We start from the raw sequence: 16,881 nt of genomic DNA, 5'->3' as shown, positions 1-16,881 counted from the left end.
TTTCCTGTGGTCGAAGCGATTTCCCCACATTTCTCACTTTTCCTCCGTGATCTTGCGATGCTTCCTGTCAGTATTCCTTCATTTTAGACAGAATGCTGGCGAAAATACCGAATTTCGTCCTGTCAGAATGAGAACAGTTTCTCGAGGACGCAATTGAGGACTTTGTTCGGATCGGAATTTCATTCGAATGAATGAAACTTCCATCTTATTCGTGCTGCATCTTGCAGCCACTTAGTAGATAACTCCCTAATTCCCACGGTATTAGGGTGCTATCTACCAAAAGACTGAAAGACCTAAATTGGTATTTCAGCCAAATTTACTAATACTAAGAAAAGACTACTTGGTATTGGTAAATTCCGCCCCTACTCGCTATATCGCTAGTAGGGGCATTTCTATTAAACAGTGAGCAGCCTGTAGCTGCTCACTGTTGTAAAAAAAAGAGAGAAAAAAAACCTGTAGTGTCCCCCCTCCCATGAGCGGCAGGTGGGGGCCCTAAATGAAAATGGGGAGGGGGGGGACCTATTGTCCTCCCCCCGGGCCCCACCCATGAGCGGCGGGTGGGGGCCCTAAATGAAAATTGGGGGGGGGGGGGGAATGGAGGGGGAAGGAAAGAGACCTATTGTCCTCCCCCCGGCCCCCACCCATGAGCGGCGGGTGGAGACCCTAAATTACTATAAGGGGGTGACCTATTGTCAAGCCTCCACCCATGAGCGGTGGGTGGGGGCCCTAAATTTCAATACGGGGGAGGGGGGAACCTTAGATGGGTGGGGGCTAAGTGTAAAATGACCCCCCCTTCCCATCCCTGTGACAAGGGGTCACCCTACCCCCACCCAAATAAAATAAAATTAATCTCTACCTATCCCCCTCACCCTAAAAATAGTGAGAGGGGGGGGGGGGAGACAAAACTACCTGGCGGGGAAAAAATTAATACAAATCATACTTGCCATTCAGCCCCAAAAAAGACAAAATAAAAAAAACATACCAGTCGAACTTAAAAAAAAAAAAAAAAAAAAATCCACCGAAAAAACCCCACGCTAAAAATGAATCCATCTTCACCTGGCGAGGGCACGGCGCAGACTGAGCTCCGCAGGGCAGGGAAAGGCTTATAAAGCCTTCCGACGCCCTGCAATTTTACTCAGAGCACTCTTAATTGTCGACTTGGAATCCAACCAGTCAGAGTGCTAGTCATTTTACACAGCGTGGGAAAGTTCCAAGTTTGTTTGACCTTTTTTGGCCCTCACTATTTTTAGGGTTAGGGGGGTAGGTAGGGATTCATTTTTTTTTTTTTTTTTTGCATTTTACAAGGAGGGAGCTGCGCGCTGGTAGCTCCCTCCTTGTTATAAACTAAACCAACACCGAAATTCTGTGTTTTTGTTTGTCTGACATTTCTACTCATTCCTTCGTCTTTCTGACGAATGAATGAATAGATGAAATTCCCGTTCGCATGCCCAAGTATTTAACTGATGTGTCGCACAGGGACTTCATCTACCCACACAAAGATGGTGACGCCAAGGACCTAGGTCCAGGCACAAAATAAAGATTTAAAAATAGGTAATGTGGGGGGCTTAGGGGCATTTGGGGGTGACTAGGGGTACAATTACATGTAGTGGAGTCAGGAGGGGTGTTAAAAACAAAACAAAAAAAAATGGATTCGGTCAAGACAGTGCTGCTTTAAGAACCTAGAACGGAGAATTGTTGGATGGTCTCAAGGCTGATTACTAACTCTTCGGGGTAGACACAATGTGACAGAATCCTTGGCTGGAGTGCCTGAGGCAGTTTTTAGTTACATAAATATAATTTTTTGTTTCTCTAAAAAGTTTTTATTTTCATAAGACAGTCAAGTGGGGCCTACCTTTTGTGGGCGTACAACGTAGCCTATGTTGTCAAAGCTGGAGTTGGATTTTGCTGGTGGGGGCCAATAAAGATTTCTATGCCTATAAGGTGACATTTGACAATGCATGATTATGTTTTAATGCCTGTCCAAAATTAAAGAATTAAAAAAAACACAACTAAAACATGACTATTTTGTTGGTTATATATTTTGCCCTAAAAGAATTGGAAATAATTAATAGTAAGGAAATTAAATGCAAATCATTTCAAGATAATTGCCACAGTAAGGCATTTTTGACATGTTTGCGGTAGTTCAACCTTGTTTTCCTGGTTTCCTCATCTTTATGCTGAATTATACTAAGTTTATGTTGAGATTGTCACCATTAAAATGAATATCATGGGTCACACTTCAGTTTAACAGTTGAATAGGTACTGTCAGATGTTCAAATGTCTTTTGCTGTTCAGTACTACTGTAAATATTTAAGGACTTGTAGACATTTTAAGTACAGTACATTTTTCACCATTTTTCTTTTGCACATTTTATTATTAATATTGCTTATTTTATCCTAGATGGAGATAGGCCTGAAAGAACAAGTAGTAATTCTAGACGAAGCCCACAACATTGAGGACTGTGCTCGAGAATCTGCTAGTTTTCGTGTGACAGACACTGAGCTGACTTTTGCACGTGATGAAATAGACAGTATGGTGAATCATAAAATAAGAGTCCATGATCATGAGCCTTTGAGAGCTGTATGCTATAGTTTGTCAAAGTAAGTGAACTGTGAGGTCAAAATATTGTTTATGCTCTAGACCAGTAGTTTTCAACCACTATGCACAGGCCCACTAATGTGCTGTGAACTACCTTTAAGTGTGCCACAGTGAGTAAAGCTGTGAGGGTGCCTGTTGGATCATAAAATATCATTTGACTGCATGAGACTGCATGACCTATACCGTATAAGCCGACCGGAATATAAGCCGAGGCCCCTAATTTTACCCCCAAAAACTGGGAAAACTTATTGACTCGAGTATAAGACTAGGGTGGGAAATGCAGCAGCTACTGGTAAATTTCTGAATAAAATTATATTAATTGAATATTTATTTACAGTGTGTATATAATGAATGCAGTGTGTGTGTGTATATGAGTACAGTGTGTGTGTGTGTGATCCAGAGCCTTGGTGGGGGGTGGGCATTTTTTATATATTTTTTTTTTTTATTATTATTATTATTATTTCTTTTTTTTTTGTTATATTATTTATTTTTATTATTATTTTATTATTATTAATTTATTTATTTTTCGTCCCCCCTCCCTGCTTGATACATGGCAGGGAGGGGGGCTCTGCTTCCCTGGTGGTCCAGTGGCATTGGCAGTTCAGTGGGGGGGGGAGGGGGCGCTGGCAGAGAGCACTTACCTCTCCTGCAGCTCCTGTCAGCTCCCTTCTCCTCCGCGCCTGTCCGTGCAGCTCTTCTATCAGCTCACACTGTAAGTCTCGCGAGAGCCGCACTATGACCCCGCGGCTCTCGCGAGACTTACACTGGGAGCTGACAGAGGTTCTGAACGGACCACCGCGGAGGAGGAGAGAGCTGACAGGAGCTGCAGGAGAGGTAAGTAACCGCACACAGCCCCATTGTCTGTATTATGGCAATGTAAATTGCCATAATACAGACAGTGACTCGAGTATAAGCCGAGTTGGGGTTTTTCAGCACAAAAAAACTCGTCTTATACTCGAGTATATACGGTAAGCTGGTTGGTTGCAAATGGCAGAGTAAGGAAAGGCAGAGCTCTAAGTTCCCCCTCGCCAAGAGTAGTATCCACTGTGCATCTCTTTCCTTACCCAGCTGGGGTGAGAACTCAGAGGAGAGATATAACTTGATTTATCACAAGGGGCTAGCTGTTAAATCAGTACAGCATTGCATGTTATGTAAATAGGGTTGACAACCCTGATTTACCGGTGTATATATTTATTTATTTATTTGTCTGTATGTATGGATGTAAATAAAAATTAAAAATATTTTTTACAGCTTTTTTTTCACATTATCTTCATTTGACCTTATTTATCAGTAGTTGATTAATAATGAATACTTTTGTTTTTAGTTGGATGAAGGAGTGCTCCGATCAGCTCGTTGAAAGAGAATTTGAATCATCATATAAAGTATGGGATGGCAAAGAAATCCTTGACATTTTTCATGTCATGGGCATAACAAATGCAACATTCCCCCTTTTACTGGTAAGCATGCTTCAAATCTGAAACAATTACATACATCTTCCAATATCTTGCAGAGATCCCAGAGAGAGAGAGAGCGAGATGATTTAGATTATTTCTTCACCAAGGATAGAATAATCTCCAATTTGAAACCAAAACAGGAGGCTTCATAGTTGCATTTTGATGCCTAGAGACGAAAGCAAATGAAGATTTTGAACAAGGCTGGAAATGTCTGAAAAGTCGATTTCCTTGCCCAGTCAGCTGCCGTCAGAATCTCTGCAAATTAACCACCCATGTCCATAGCAGCTGACGCCGTATCACTTTGTACCAGGTGAACACCAAAGGAGCAGTATACACCAGTGAGATCCTTTTTTTTTGCTCATCGAGCTATGGTGGAAGTAGAGACTGGTTTAAAGGTACATACATATGAGATCGAGAGTTGGCCGTGAGTCGAGGAGCGCAACAATGATGTCGTCAAAATATAGCTCTTTAGCCTGCGAGCCGTGCATATACGTGGTGTATATAAAAAATACGGGTACGAGACAGAAGACGAGTTAGATTTGACTTTACGAGATTTTATAAAAGACAAACCCACCCAAAAATAATCCAAATGTCTTCTCAGATGCCAGCTATACCATGTTTTTCAGGCTTATAGGTAAGATTTTCTGGAGTCCAAGAAACCCAGAGGAAGTCCTGAGCCATTGACAGTAGACCTGACATATTCCATGATACCCAAAAAAGATCCAGACAACCTGGCAAGATCAACAGGTAAGAATTCTCCTCCGAATCCAGAATGAGTGGCTCGTTGCAATTCCAATGCTAGCTGGATTGTCACGCACTATTGCTTCAGAAGATGAAGAGCCCACAGGATCAGGGAGAATGGCGGAAATTAATATGCTTCCGATGGAGGCCACGTCCGCAGGAACGCATCCACCACGAAGCAGAGAGGATCAGGCAGCTAGCTGAAAAAGTCTTCCATTGGGCGATTCGCTCTGTTCACGAATAGGTCCAGAGGAAGAGTGCCAGAAGGTGATCCAGGAGGCAAAAATCCCCAATCCACCAGCCTCTCTCCAGTGACAGGTGAACCAATTAACAGGATTGTCCTGGCCTGGGATTAATTCCGCCCTGATGGAGAGATGTTTGTCTAGGCAGTACTATTCGAGGTCCCTAGTGAGTAATACCAGAAGCTTTAAACATGAGCCACTAGGCGTTTTATGTAGTGGACCACCAACATATTTTCCATCCAGAGAGCAGTGGGTCTTGTCTTTCATAAAGCTGAGAATTACAAAGAATCCTGCAATTTGTTACAGACAATTGATGTGCAGGTGTCATTCATTCGGGATCCAAATTCATCACATCGCCCCCCTAGCCCATGGTGCATGGAGCGAATGGGGTGCCTGTTCACATGCTGCAGAGACTGCATATTTTAAAGAAGCAGTTTCTAAAAAAAAAAAAAAAAAAAAAACTTGTAGCCTCCAGCCAACCATAATCTATCCTCACCTTTACGTTGGGCTTTTTCAAAGGTTAGTCTTCTCTTAGTTCCTCATTAGCTAACTATATTTTTCATCTTTTCTGTTGTCCTTTGCTAGTAGTTGACTACATACTTGTATGTTGACTAATATTAATTAAAGCTAAATGTCTCAAACTGCTTTGTTTTATTTAAAATGTCCTCATACAACAACCGGTTTGTTGAGCTGTTATGGTGAGAAAGCCAGAGAATATGCCCCCCCTCCCTCTTTTTCTTTTAAATAAATATGAACATAACATTCTGGCTCTGACTACAGAAGTGTATATTGATTTGACATAGCTCTTTCTCTGGAAGTTGAAAACACCCCAATTAATTGTTTTAATATGTTTTAATTAGGCGAATCTTGCTGCTGTCACAGAAAAAGAAGAGAAGGTAACTGTGATTCACGGACAGGAAAATGTATTTACAATTCCTACAGTCAGCCCCCCAACACAAATGGTACTTAAAGGACTATTTATGGTGCTCGGTTATCTCTTTCGACAGAACAGCAGGTTTGTTTTAAAAATTAATATATAAATATATAAAATACAGTTTATTTATTGTATGTTCAAATTGTGTGTCGCATGATAACTGGATTATTATATAATGATGAGTTATTACGGTTTATTCACCAAGGTAGCTTAATGTTAAAGGGACATTGTCCCTATGTGACCACACAGCATACATTTTTGCTACTCAACTAAAACACAATGTTTAAAGAGTAACCTGCCCATTGATTGCCTTTTATTTGAGACCTCATTTAAAAAAAAAAAAAATCTCTTTGAAAGATTTGCAGACGATTACAGAATTGCCCTGCAGCAGTCCTACACCTGGGGAAGTAAGCAGGATATTATTGATGAAAATGGCTTCTTTGCAAGACCTAGAAACAGAAGAAATGCGCGACAGAAGACACTGGTCTATACCCTGAATTTCTGGTGCCTCAATCCAGCTGTGGTAACTTTTACTTCATGAATGTTCTAATTGCTCTGCATTTGGGAAATAAACATTAAAATGCCAAATTTAAATGCCAGCAGAAACTGGGTATCTTTGCTTGGTATTCTTTGGCATGGAGTTGTTACTGGTGACACTTGATAACATACCAGCACTGCTTACCTGAGCATGCACGATCGGCTTGCCACGTTATCGGAATTACAGGTAGTTGTGCAATCCTCCATTCGGTAGCATTCGAATAGCCCAGAACACACTGGAATGTTATGCAGGAGACAGAGGTGTAAGTAGATAAGTAGAAACTGCATAAGCATATCCAGGGGGTGGGGGTGACCCCTACCCATCATTTTTGGGTAGGGGTTCCCAAAATGCTAACCTTCTCCCTGCCCAAATATAAAATTCCCTACCTATCCTATACCATTACTGTAATAATAGTGATGGGGAGGCATTAACTTCTTTTAAGGTGTGTGTATATACATGTGTATAAAATTTTTTACATTTAATTTTTTACCATAAGACCTTTTTTTTCTTAAATTTAATATTTCTGATTTACTTATGGGTTAGCTCCTCCCCTCACTGCAAAAATAACAGGAAATAGAGCTCTGAAATAGGTCTAAATAGATCATTCCCCTCCCCATCAGGGAGCTTTTTTTTCCCCTGTCCTTTTCAGCAGTTTGGAATGAGTCTGCTTTAGCATGCCTAGATTTTATTCTATGCTCACCAGGCCAATATTTTTGAAAGCTTATCTAGGTCTATTTTTACACCATCCTTCACTGATGTGTATGGAAGCCTATAGTTTAAACAGTTTAGGTTGTCAGTTGTTCAAATCTCCATTTGCTGCTAAAATACAGGCCTGCAGGGGTATCTGCTACACCTCACTGACCGGCCCAAAGAAGGCTGAAACGATCGTATGGGGTTGCTGTATCTTTAGTGCACAGAGAACTTGCTTGCATTTTGGTTCTGGACTACCCGTATGCGTGGGATCAGTCTGATATGTTTCAGAATATGTTCTCTCAGTAATGGCACAAGTGAGCAAAAACTATTTGGAGACCTGAGTGGTGATTTACCAAACGGCAAACTACTGAGTTCCTCTAAGCTTTTATTCACTCGGAGTTCTCTTATCCTTTGTTTTTACAGCACTTCACCTGTCCCCTGTCTGTTTAGTTTGTTTTTCCAAGGAACACTATAGTCACCTAAATTACTTTAGCTAAATAAAGCAGTTTTAGTGTATAGATCATTCCCCTGCAATTTCACTGCTCAATTCACTGTCATTTAGGAGTTAAATCACTTTGTTTCTGTTAATGCAGCCCTAGCCACACCTCCCCTGGCTATGATTGACAGAGCCTGCATGAACAAAAAAACAAAAAACTGGTTTCACTTTCAAACAGATGTAATTTACCTTAAATAATTGTATCTAAATCTCTAAATTTAACTTTAATCACATACAGGAGGCTCTTGCAGGGTCTAGCAAGCTATTAACATAGCAGGGGATAAGAAAATCTTAATTAAACAGAACTTGCAATAAAGAAAGCCTAAATAGGGCTCTCTTTACAGGAAGTGTTTATGGAAGGCTGTGCAAGTCACATGCAGGGAGGTGTGACTAGGGTTCATAAACAAATGGATTTAACTCCTAAATGGCAGAGGATTGAGCAGTGAGGCTGCAGGGGCATGTTCTATACACCAAAACTGCTTCATTAAGCTAAAGTTGTTCAGGTGACTATAGTGTCCCTTTAAGTAAGTACATTTAGTAGTTTAGATTAAAGACTGGTCTAAGTAGCTGGGTTTCTGTTCTTTCAGTTCCTCCAACTTGCTTACATTTCAGCTTTCTTCTAACAAATAGAATTTAGGTTATGCTGTATACTATATACTTCTAGAGAACAGTTGGATTTTCACTTTAATTTCTTTTTGCTGCTTGATAGTTTTCATTCAGCAGTGTCTGGAATTTCAGGGCTTATTCCAGCCTTTTGGCAAGGTTTTGATTAGAAAGTGCCATCCATTGAGTATTTCCTCTACTTACCATAGTTTCTTTTCCTGATCATTATACATGGAAGCATTATGTTCCAACCCATCTACCATGTGAGTTGTAAAGCTAGTTACAAAGACTGCCTGATGAGGAAGGAGTGAATCTTTTTACATTATTAGTATTTCTATAGCACTAACTAATTCTGCAGCGCTTTACAATATTATGAAAGGAGGGAAATTTAACAACAAATGAGACATTTAAAAAAAAAAAAAAATTATACAGTAACAATAGGTAGATGAGGACCCTGCTCAAACGAGCTTACAGTCTAGAGGACCAATTTCAGACTTCTATTTCCTGTTCTTCTTGCTGTGAGGTGAGGAGCCAGGCCATAAGTAAATGCTGCTGTGTATATTGATCAGGAAAGAAAATTATGGTAAATATGAAACCGTTTTCCTTATTCTTCAGCTGCCAAAAAAAAATCATGAACTCCTGTCGCAAACGGTAAACTGACGATAAAGATAATCGGTTTTAATTAAATCAAGTCCTAAGTAGATCTGGAATAAATTTGTCAAGCCTGCTGTCAAATCATCTCAGTGTTTTGTGTGAGTGGAATATAAATGAGGATAACAATCCAGGGTTATTCACTAAAGTGAGAATTCAAATTGAAGGTCAAAACAGCTGAACTAGAAAAAGTCTCTAAGATGGCTATGTATCCTGGCCCTAAAATTGAAATTCACTTTGAATTGTCACTTCAGTAAATAACCCTGATGGTCTTTTCATAATCTGCATTTCATAACGCAAGATAACCTTTTATAAAATGCACCTCTAGCTGCCAAAGTAACATTGTAGAGGGAGTTTACAAATCTTAAAGGGAAACTATAGTGCAAGTATTTTTCCTGGCATTATAGCTCCCTAAAGAGCGCCCTCCCCCCTCTTGTACCTGTGCTGCAGAAGGGGTATACCTCTTGTTTGTCTTAGCTGATTCCCTCGGCGCTTGCTCGGGCTCCACATTCGCTCCTCCCCCGCTGCTCCTCACCCGCGGACGTCAGCCGGCCAAGAAGACCTAATGCACATGAGCGGCAATGGCCGCACTCGCACTAGTTCTTCCCCCATAGGAAATATATTATCTAATGCTTTCCTATTGGATTTCGGGTGATGCTGGATGTCCTGATAAATAGTGCAAGGACGTCCAGCGGCATGTGCAGGGTTAAGAGACCTGGGAATATACACCTAAACTACTTCAATGAGCTAAAGTGGTCTGGGTGCATATAGTGTCCCTTTAACTGCCTTACTCCTGACTAAAAGACCTCTTCCATTTCTAAAATCCAGAATTTCAAGGCTTAAAAAGACATAGTCAATGTTTGATGACAAGCTGCATTGGAAGCTTAATAAGTTTCTGATAAATTAGCTTTCAGGAGACAGTGTGTGTAATCTCTACATTAAGTGGCATCATCCACAGGGCATAATTTCCATCAGTTTTAGTTCTTGTGTCAGTTACGTTGTGAACTTTGTTGGCTTTATCCTAGTATATAGTGGTTGTGTGTATGCGCAACATTTTGCATAGCTAATTTGTCAGGCTAATGCGTTTTGAAAGTCTTTAATTTTTTTTATCGTAAACCTTTGTAGATCAGGAATAACACATTTGTTAATTTTTTTTATTTCAGGCCTTTTCTGATCTAAGTGATGCTGCTCGCACAATTGTTCTCACATCAGGTACCTTGTCTCCGATGGACTCTTTCTCTTCTGAACTAGGTGTAAAGTTTTCTATCCAGCTGGAGGCAAACCATGTTATTCATAAATCCCAGGTGAACAACTTTCCTTTTACCTTGCTTGTTAGTGTGGTATGAACTTGTTCACGCACAATATTTTTAGATTAGATGCTGCACAAGCGACAAATCCATTTTATATGGATGAGGTTTAAAAACACTACTTGTAGTGTGTATGTATGTATGTATGTATGTATGTTGATATGTATTAATCCTCACCAGAATTCATTAACCCATCCAGGATTTAGAAAAACACAGAGAACTGTGTGTTAAAGGCCCTTTAGTGTTTAGAATATATCCGATAAAGAATAAAAAGACTGCTTCAACACTCTTGTGGGGATCCCTCACACCCACATCAAAATATTGGAAACCAAAGAAAAGTAAGAAGAGCCAAAGGCAATTCACCTGTATGAGTGGAGCATATAGTGATATTATGGACACCTACCCTGTATAAGGGTCGTCTGATCCTGATTTTATGATCTCTTTAATTTCAGCATATACATAGAAAGGGGGGAAAACACATAAAAGGGGGTGCTAGTGTAAATCTGTATAATTGATTGTTGCTGTGAAGTAATCAAGCAAAATGTCAACTCACATAGTACAGAGCTTGGCATAGGATCACTTTTCGCTTTAGTACCGTCTGTGTTTTAATCATCTGTGCTAAGACTAAGATGCTTGCTTTTTTGCTACCTTGTTTGAGGATATGCCCCCAAGCAGGGCTATCATCTGTGCTAAAAAAAAAGTTGCTTGCTTTGTTACTAGCACATTGGTGTCCCATTCTCTTCCTGCAAGCGCGAGGAACAGCTACTGGTGGAGTAACACTGTGACCATGAGCTAGGGGATGATTTTTTTGTTCCCTTGTCACTCACTCAATTATTTTTGCTTTTCAATAACAGTTTAATTTTTCCTTTTTGATAAATTGCACTTATTTTGTACCATTTCTGTTTGATAGGTCTGGGTTGGCACTGTTGGTGCAGGTCCAAAAGGCAGAAAACTATATGCAACATTTCAACATACAGAGACATTTGATTTTCAGGATGAAGTTGGGGATGTTTTGCTCTCTGTGTGCCAAACTGTAAGCAAGGGGGTGCTTTGTTTCCTTCCCTCTTACAAGGTAAGAAAAGTAAAAAAAAAAAAAGTGCTAAAAAAGTTGCACTAGTTTTGAAACTTGATCTTTTCCAACCTATTCCAAATTTCCAAAGTGCTAAAATTAGTGTTCTAGTAAAGAATATACAGTGATATTCAATGGAAACCAGACAAAATGCTTAACTCAATTTACTAGACAATAAACCGTTTGAGCGTGTCTTTTCCGACCGGGGGTCTCCATCATTCCTGGTAGTAGCTCAGAATCTCCACAGCTGAGTGAGAATGCTCAGCCATGGTGATTTAAAAGGATTTAAAGGGCTCCTCTGACAGTCTGTCAGTTAAATAAGGAAGAAAAGAGCATCAAACACAAACTTGGCTATTTAAGTGAAAACTGGAATTCAAAGTGAATTTGAAATTTATGGCAAACGTAGCCAAACTGGAATATTCGATTTCTTGGAGACTTATTTCCAGTTTGGCTACTGTTTCCTTAAATCGGCGATTTCTGAAAATTATCCCATTAGTAAATAACCTTAAAAGTCATGATAGCATGTGATCAAGGCCTATATGACCCCATCCATATGGTACCTTTCACAAGCAGTTTTTTTATTTTTTATTTAGTGGGATGTTACTAATTGGCTTAGAGCGTCAGCAGACTGTTCTGTGCCAATCAAGGGTGCTACCTGGGTGGAAACATTCTGTTGGCAAGTGATTTAATCCCGAAAATTACGAATTTAGGACTTCCTGGCACCATAGCAACTTAATCTCGGTAAATTTGTTATGGTGCACTGACTGTTCCTTTAAAAGCATATACCCATTCATTTTCAGATGAAAAATTAGGATAAATGTTTTTCTGCAACATTCAGTTAGCAACTGAAGTGGCAATATCCAAATATCACTTCACATTGCATTTACCTGATGATCCATCCAAATATTGGCCAGCTTGATAATGTCTTCTTCAACCTCTAACTATGTTTGCATTATAATTTCTAATATTGAAATCCGTCAGGACGAATCGCTGTGTTAAGCAATTTAATTTCCTGAGTGATGGTATTGAGGGATCGTCACAGACAAGCACACTGGTCTGCCGGTGCAGGTAGATTAGCTAAGAGGATTTTAACAGATCAGTTTTAACAGATTACATCCACCTAAATTGTATTGACAGCAACACATCGACTCATGCAACACTCAGTGCATTACTTGTGATGCCAGGGACTTAATACTTTGCAGGCTTATTTTTTTTTCTTCCCTTTTATCCAATTGATTGCTTAATAAGTGCTAATTACAGATTTTCTGTAGAATTTGCTTTAGCTCTTACGCTTTGTGAGTAATTATTAAGAACTATGTATGTTAGTCATCAGCACAGTAACTGCTCATCCTACGATGCTTAACCAGCAGAATAGTGCCAAACTCTTCCTAGAGAATACCTAGAAGTAATTACATTGTTCTATGTTTTAATAATACACGTGGAGCCTAAAGATAAAACATACAACTGGCTTAAATTAAATCTGCAATGCTGCCACTCTAACTACTCTAAGCAGTGTTTAACCCCTTAAGGACACATGACATGTCATGATTCCCTTTTTTTCCCGAAGTTTGGTCCTTAAGGGGTTAATATAGAACTAAATTTTAACGCTTTACCAAGGAACATGGAAATAAGATGCAGTAAGTTAGTGTACATTACACTGATTTTGCAAGCTGGACATGAGGTGTTTCATAGGCATGCCTTATGGTATCCTGTCAAGCAGACCTACATCAGTTGCTTTATGTACTCGGACTTTTTTGTATCTTTTTCAATTTATGGCTTTGTGTACACTGCAGGAGTTTGCCAGGTACTTTATGCCTTTCCCAGTAAGAGAGTTAGTTTCAATGCATTGTTTGTTACTAGGACTTGTTTAGGGAGGATGCACGCTCATTCCGATTATAATTCCAGGTTTAAAGCCCACTAATTTGTAAAGCCTGTGTGTGCCACAAAATATAACCACAAATGTCTGTGCATCATAGTGCGTATGTTTTATAGCTTAGAGAATCCCCAAATCTGTACATGAGGTATTGATAAATGCTTGCTTGTGCATATTCTGTCCATAACACACTTTAATTATGAAATTGTAATTAGGTTTGAATGTATTAGTATTTACAAACACATGCATAAAATCATTTAAACTTACTCCTTTTGGTCTACTACAAACACCAACCTTACAGAATGCTTGAATTTCTTCATTATGGCCACTAGGTGGCATCATAGACCACACAATTAAAAAAATGATTCATGCAAGGAACACAAAGAAATAACTATACAAATTAATGTTATAGTTGCATACAAAGAGTATAAAATAGATTAAGATATACAGTATATTTTTAGTTGATTTATATGTTATCATGGAATAATGTTTGTTAATGTAAATAAACAAGGTATGGTAACTGAAAACGGAAGAGAAAGAAATATTATTGATATCCGATATCACTATCCATAAAATGGGCTGCTTCACAACAAATATGAGTGACTAGTAAGATAAAAGATAAGAAATATAGTTATGTGAGCGCTCCAATAAGACAGATCAATTAAGTCTTAGCACTTTGTCCGGTCACGTTAGCCTGGTTTGTTTTAGGGCTCCATATCCCTTCTGCTGTTTTATTTTTTGTTTTATTTTTTCGCTCATTAACATCACGGACATTTTCAGGTGTTTGAATTTTCAGACTTGTGTCGACTCCAGTGGAATGGCATCTCACTGGAATTATACATAGCTGCTGATCCACTTTATTGAAAATTAATTTGAGTATGGTTTTAATGCTTGTATAGGTCGATTTATTGTTTTTATTCTCCTGCTATATCTATTGATGTTTCTATCCATGAGATAACATTGCTATATTGGATCTTGCAGGTCTATATTTAGAAACTTGTATTTTTATTTTTTAAATCCTTTATATAAAAGGCACGTTATTATCTGTCAATTATAACCCAGTGGATCATGCCTTTACTTGTATTGTGGCACCTAATTTTCCTTACAACAGCAGGGACCTCTCAGTTTTTTTTAAATCAAACTCAGGGCATTGGATACATTGTATCTGTTTAATTAACATTCTGTTTATTAATGTATCAAGATAGTGGTGTTTAGCTGACTTCCAATATGCATTTGGTAAGAAGAGTGGAGGTTTTCAATCTTTCTTTGAAGTTTTGTAGGCCTAGTTGACTCTGTGCCCAGAGACTGTTCAGTTACTCCTGCAAGTTTGAATTTCAAAAGCAAGGTTTGGCTGGAAGATTTTATTCAAAAAGCATACTTTTTAACTATCAGAAAATTCCACTAATCTTCAAGTAGAATCTACACAGATTTGATGTGATCGCATTAAAATGCTGGCATAACATATGATGGCGCATACAATGGTGAAAACTCATAATACTGAAAGTAAAGAATCCTACGATGAACACCCAGTTATTAATTGTATTGTTTTATGCATTTGTTCACCAACTTCCCTTTGGTGACTTACTGTCACTGTGATCAATATGTGGTGTCCTTGTATTTTTAGATATATGAAGGGTAACATTTTTTTTTTTTAAATTCTTTATTTTTATTGTGCAATAGGGGTTACAAACATGCCTGTTATGCCACGACAGCAGTCACAGGATTATAAACGTAAACATTGTCATGACAGGATTAAGCTGCACAGTTTTATAAGTAGACATGAGGACTAATAGGTGAATACATGCGATCAATGTTAAAGGTATGCATGTTGCTCAAAAGTTAGGTAAAGAAAAAAATAAAATAATAGATAACATGACATAGAAAAACAATGATGAAAGCTGTGCAATGCCTATGATTGATAATAAAACAAGGTTTGTTATAGCGATTACGTCTTAGGCACTTACATTGAATGCCACTGTTATTAACAAGTTTAGACGAGTATATGTTAGTATACTAAAGTAATGTGTAGTGTAACATGCTAAACTAAATATACGCATAGCCAGACTAGTTTTCAGCGTTAATTTTTACGCGCTCAAGTTGCCCCATTTGTGAGGGCTAACTAATAAAATAATGCATGAGTCTAGTTGTGGTTCTCGCTATCTCTGCGACAGAGTATATCTCAGTATGGCATTAAGACATGTATAGATCACGATTGCTCTAAGCTGTATGTTATAGCCACTATGCTTGCGAAGACATAGCTAGGTTACATACTGTAACATGCGTAATCGTAAATAGTGGGCTACAAGCTTTATATTGTTAGGTGACATCTATAATATAAGGTTTTATTCACAGCTTGTGTATTGACAATAGGGTATGGACTTCCCTCTCGCACGCCCTAGGTGACTTTGAAGTATGGAGTGAAGGGAATAAGATGTACCATAGCACGTCTATGGGTGGGGGTGCAGTTCACGGCTAGCACACAATTTCTGCAGGGAGTCAAGTTGGCAAATGTACAAATACTAAATCAGGATCTCCAGATCTGTATGTATAAATCCTAATAAAATGTTGCAACCTTAATCTCAGTGGATATAGTGTTTGGATAAGGAGGAACAATGTTAACTACTAAACAAACTGGCAAAATATTTGACCTGGTTCTCCAAAGAACAGACAGAAGGCAATTGTGCAACTGCAACACATAAACAAGAAAAAATAACAAGTGGGTAGATGCAGGATAGCGTTCATTCCTGTATAGTTACGTGCCAAGTCCCTTGGATATAGTGGGCGGCCATGGGGTCATCGCAGTGGTGTCCGTTTAACCAATACCCATCTGATGGTGCCCAGAGTTCTGTGGCCATGTAGTATACTGCAGCTTGTGGTGGGTCGGCAGGTGGGAGTTTTCTCTGGGGTTCTTCTTAATACTTTCGATATGTCCTGCAGGCTTAGCTCCTTGGTGAGTGAGTGAGGCTGTGCTGCGTCCGAGCGCCACCTGATGTCTGCTGACAGGTCTGCCTTCTTGTGGGGTTGTGGAGGTCGGAGCCAGAAGTGGTACTTTGTGGTCTTGGCTTGGCCCACTTCTTGGTCTGCGGGCCGGAGCAGGTCCCCTGTGGCTTCTTTGAGCCTGTGAGAGGCGTCGTGATGTGTGACTCTGCTGCCCAGGTGCTTTGGGTAAGTGGGGTCGGACCCTGCCGGGTCGTCGTCCGGTGCAGCTGGGGCGGGCCTGTATGTGTTGTTTCCCTGCTTGGATGGTCTGGGGTGCTGGGTGGTGGTGCGTACACCGGGGTGCTTGAGGGGATTTGCTGGGCAGTGGATGCTTCGAGGGAGTAGGGGGCGAGAGTAGGGCAGGTCGGCTCAGCTTGCTCTCCAGCTTCCTCCAGAATTCCTCAAAGTGATTGTTGAGTCGCATGAGGATATCTGGCGTGGTGTCTGTTGAGTCGTCGGCACATGTCTTGTCCGCCATTTTAGGTGGATCTCCGCTTGGTTTTGTGGCCGATTTGCCGCTTCTCAGCCTGTCCGAGGTAGTCCTCCCTGAGTGGACCGGGATCACCTCCGCCGGTCCATGGGGGGGGGTAGCAGGGCTGGCTTATGTAGCTTGTAGCTCCACGGTGCCCCCAGCTCAGGTGAGCGGCCGCCTGCCCCTCCCGGCGGGCACTAGGCCGCAACGCCGTTTTCAGTTCCATCTGGT

At 40.0% G+C, this 16,881-nt stretch overlaps 1 protein-coding gene across 1 annotated transcript in view; it reads left to right on the top strand.

The window, feature by feature from the left end:
- Nucleotides 1-16,881, top strand: part of BRIP1 (BRCA1 interacting helicase 1) — a 328,956-nt gene that overhangs the window by 92,699 nt on the left and 219,376 nt on the right. Inside the window, exons 9-14 of the mRNA XM_063455293.1 lie at nt 2,401-2,600; nt 3,923-4,055; nt 5,896-6,050; nt 6,327-6,492; nt 10,114-10,254; nt 11,168-11,329. Of these exons, the coding sequence (XP_063311363.1) occupies nt 2,401-2,600; nt 3,923-4,055; nt 5,896-6,050; nt 6,327-6,492; nt 10,114-10,254; nt 11,168-11,329 (957 nt within the window). The remainder of the gene's footprint in view (nt 1-2,400; nt 2,601-3,922; nt 4,056-5,895; nt 6,051-6,326; nt 6,493-10,113; nt 10,255-11,167; nt 11,330-16,881) is intronic.

The sequence above is a fragment of the Pelobates fuscus genome, chromosome 1 (genome assembly GCF_036172605.1).
Source record: "Pelobates fuscus isolate aPelFus1 chromosome 1, aPelFus1.pri, whole genome shotgun sequence".
Classification (NCBI taxonomy): Eukaryota; Metazoa; Chordata; class Amphibia; order Anura; family Pelobatidae; genus Pelobates; species Pelobates fuscus.
This window is presented reverse-complemented; position numbering and strand designations above follow the sequence as displayed.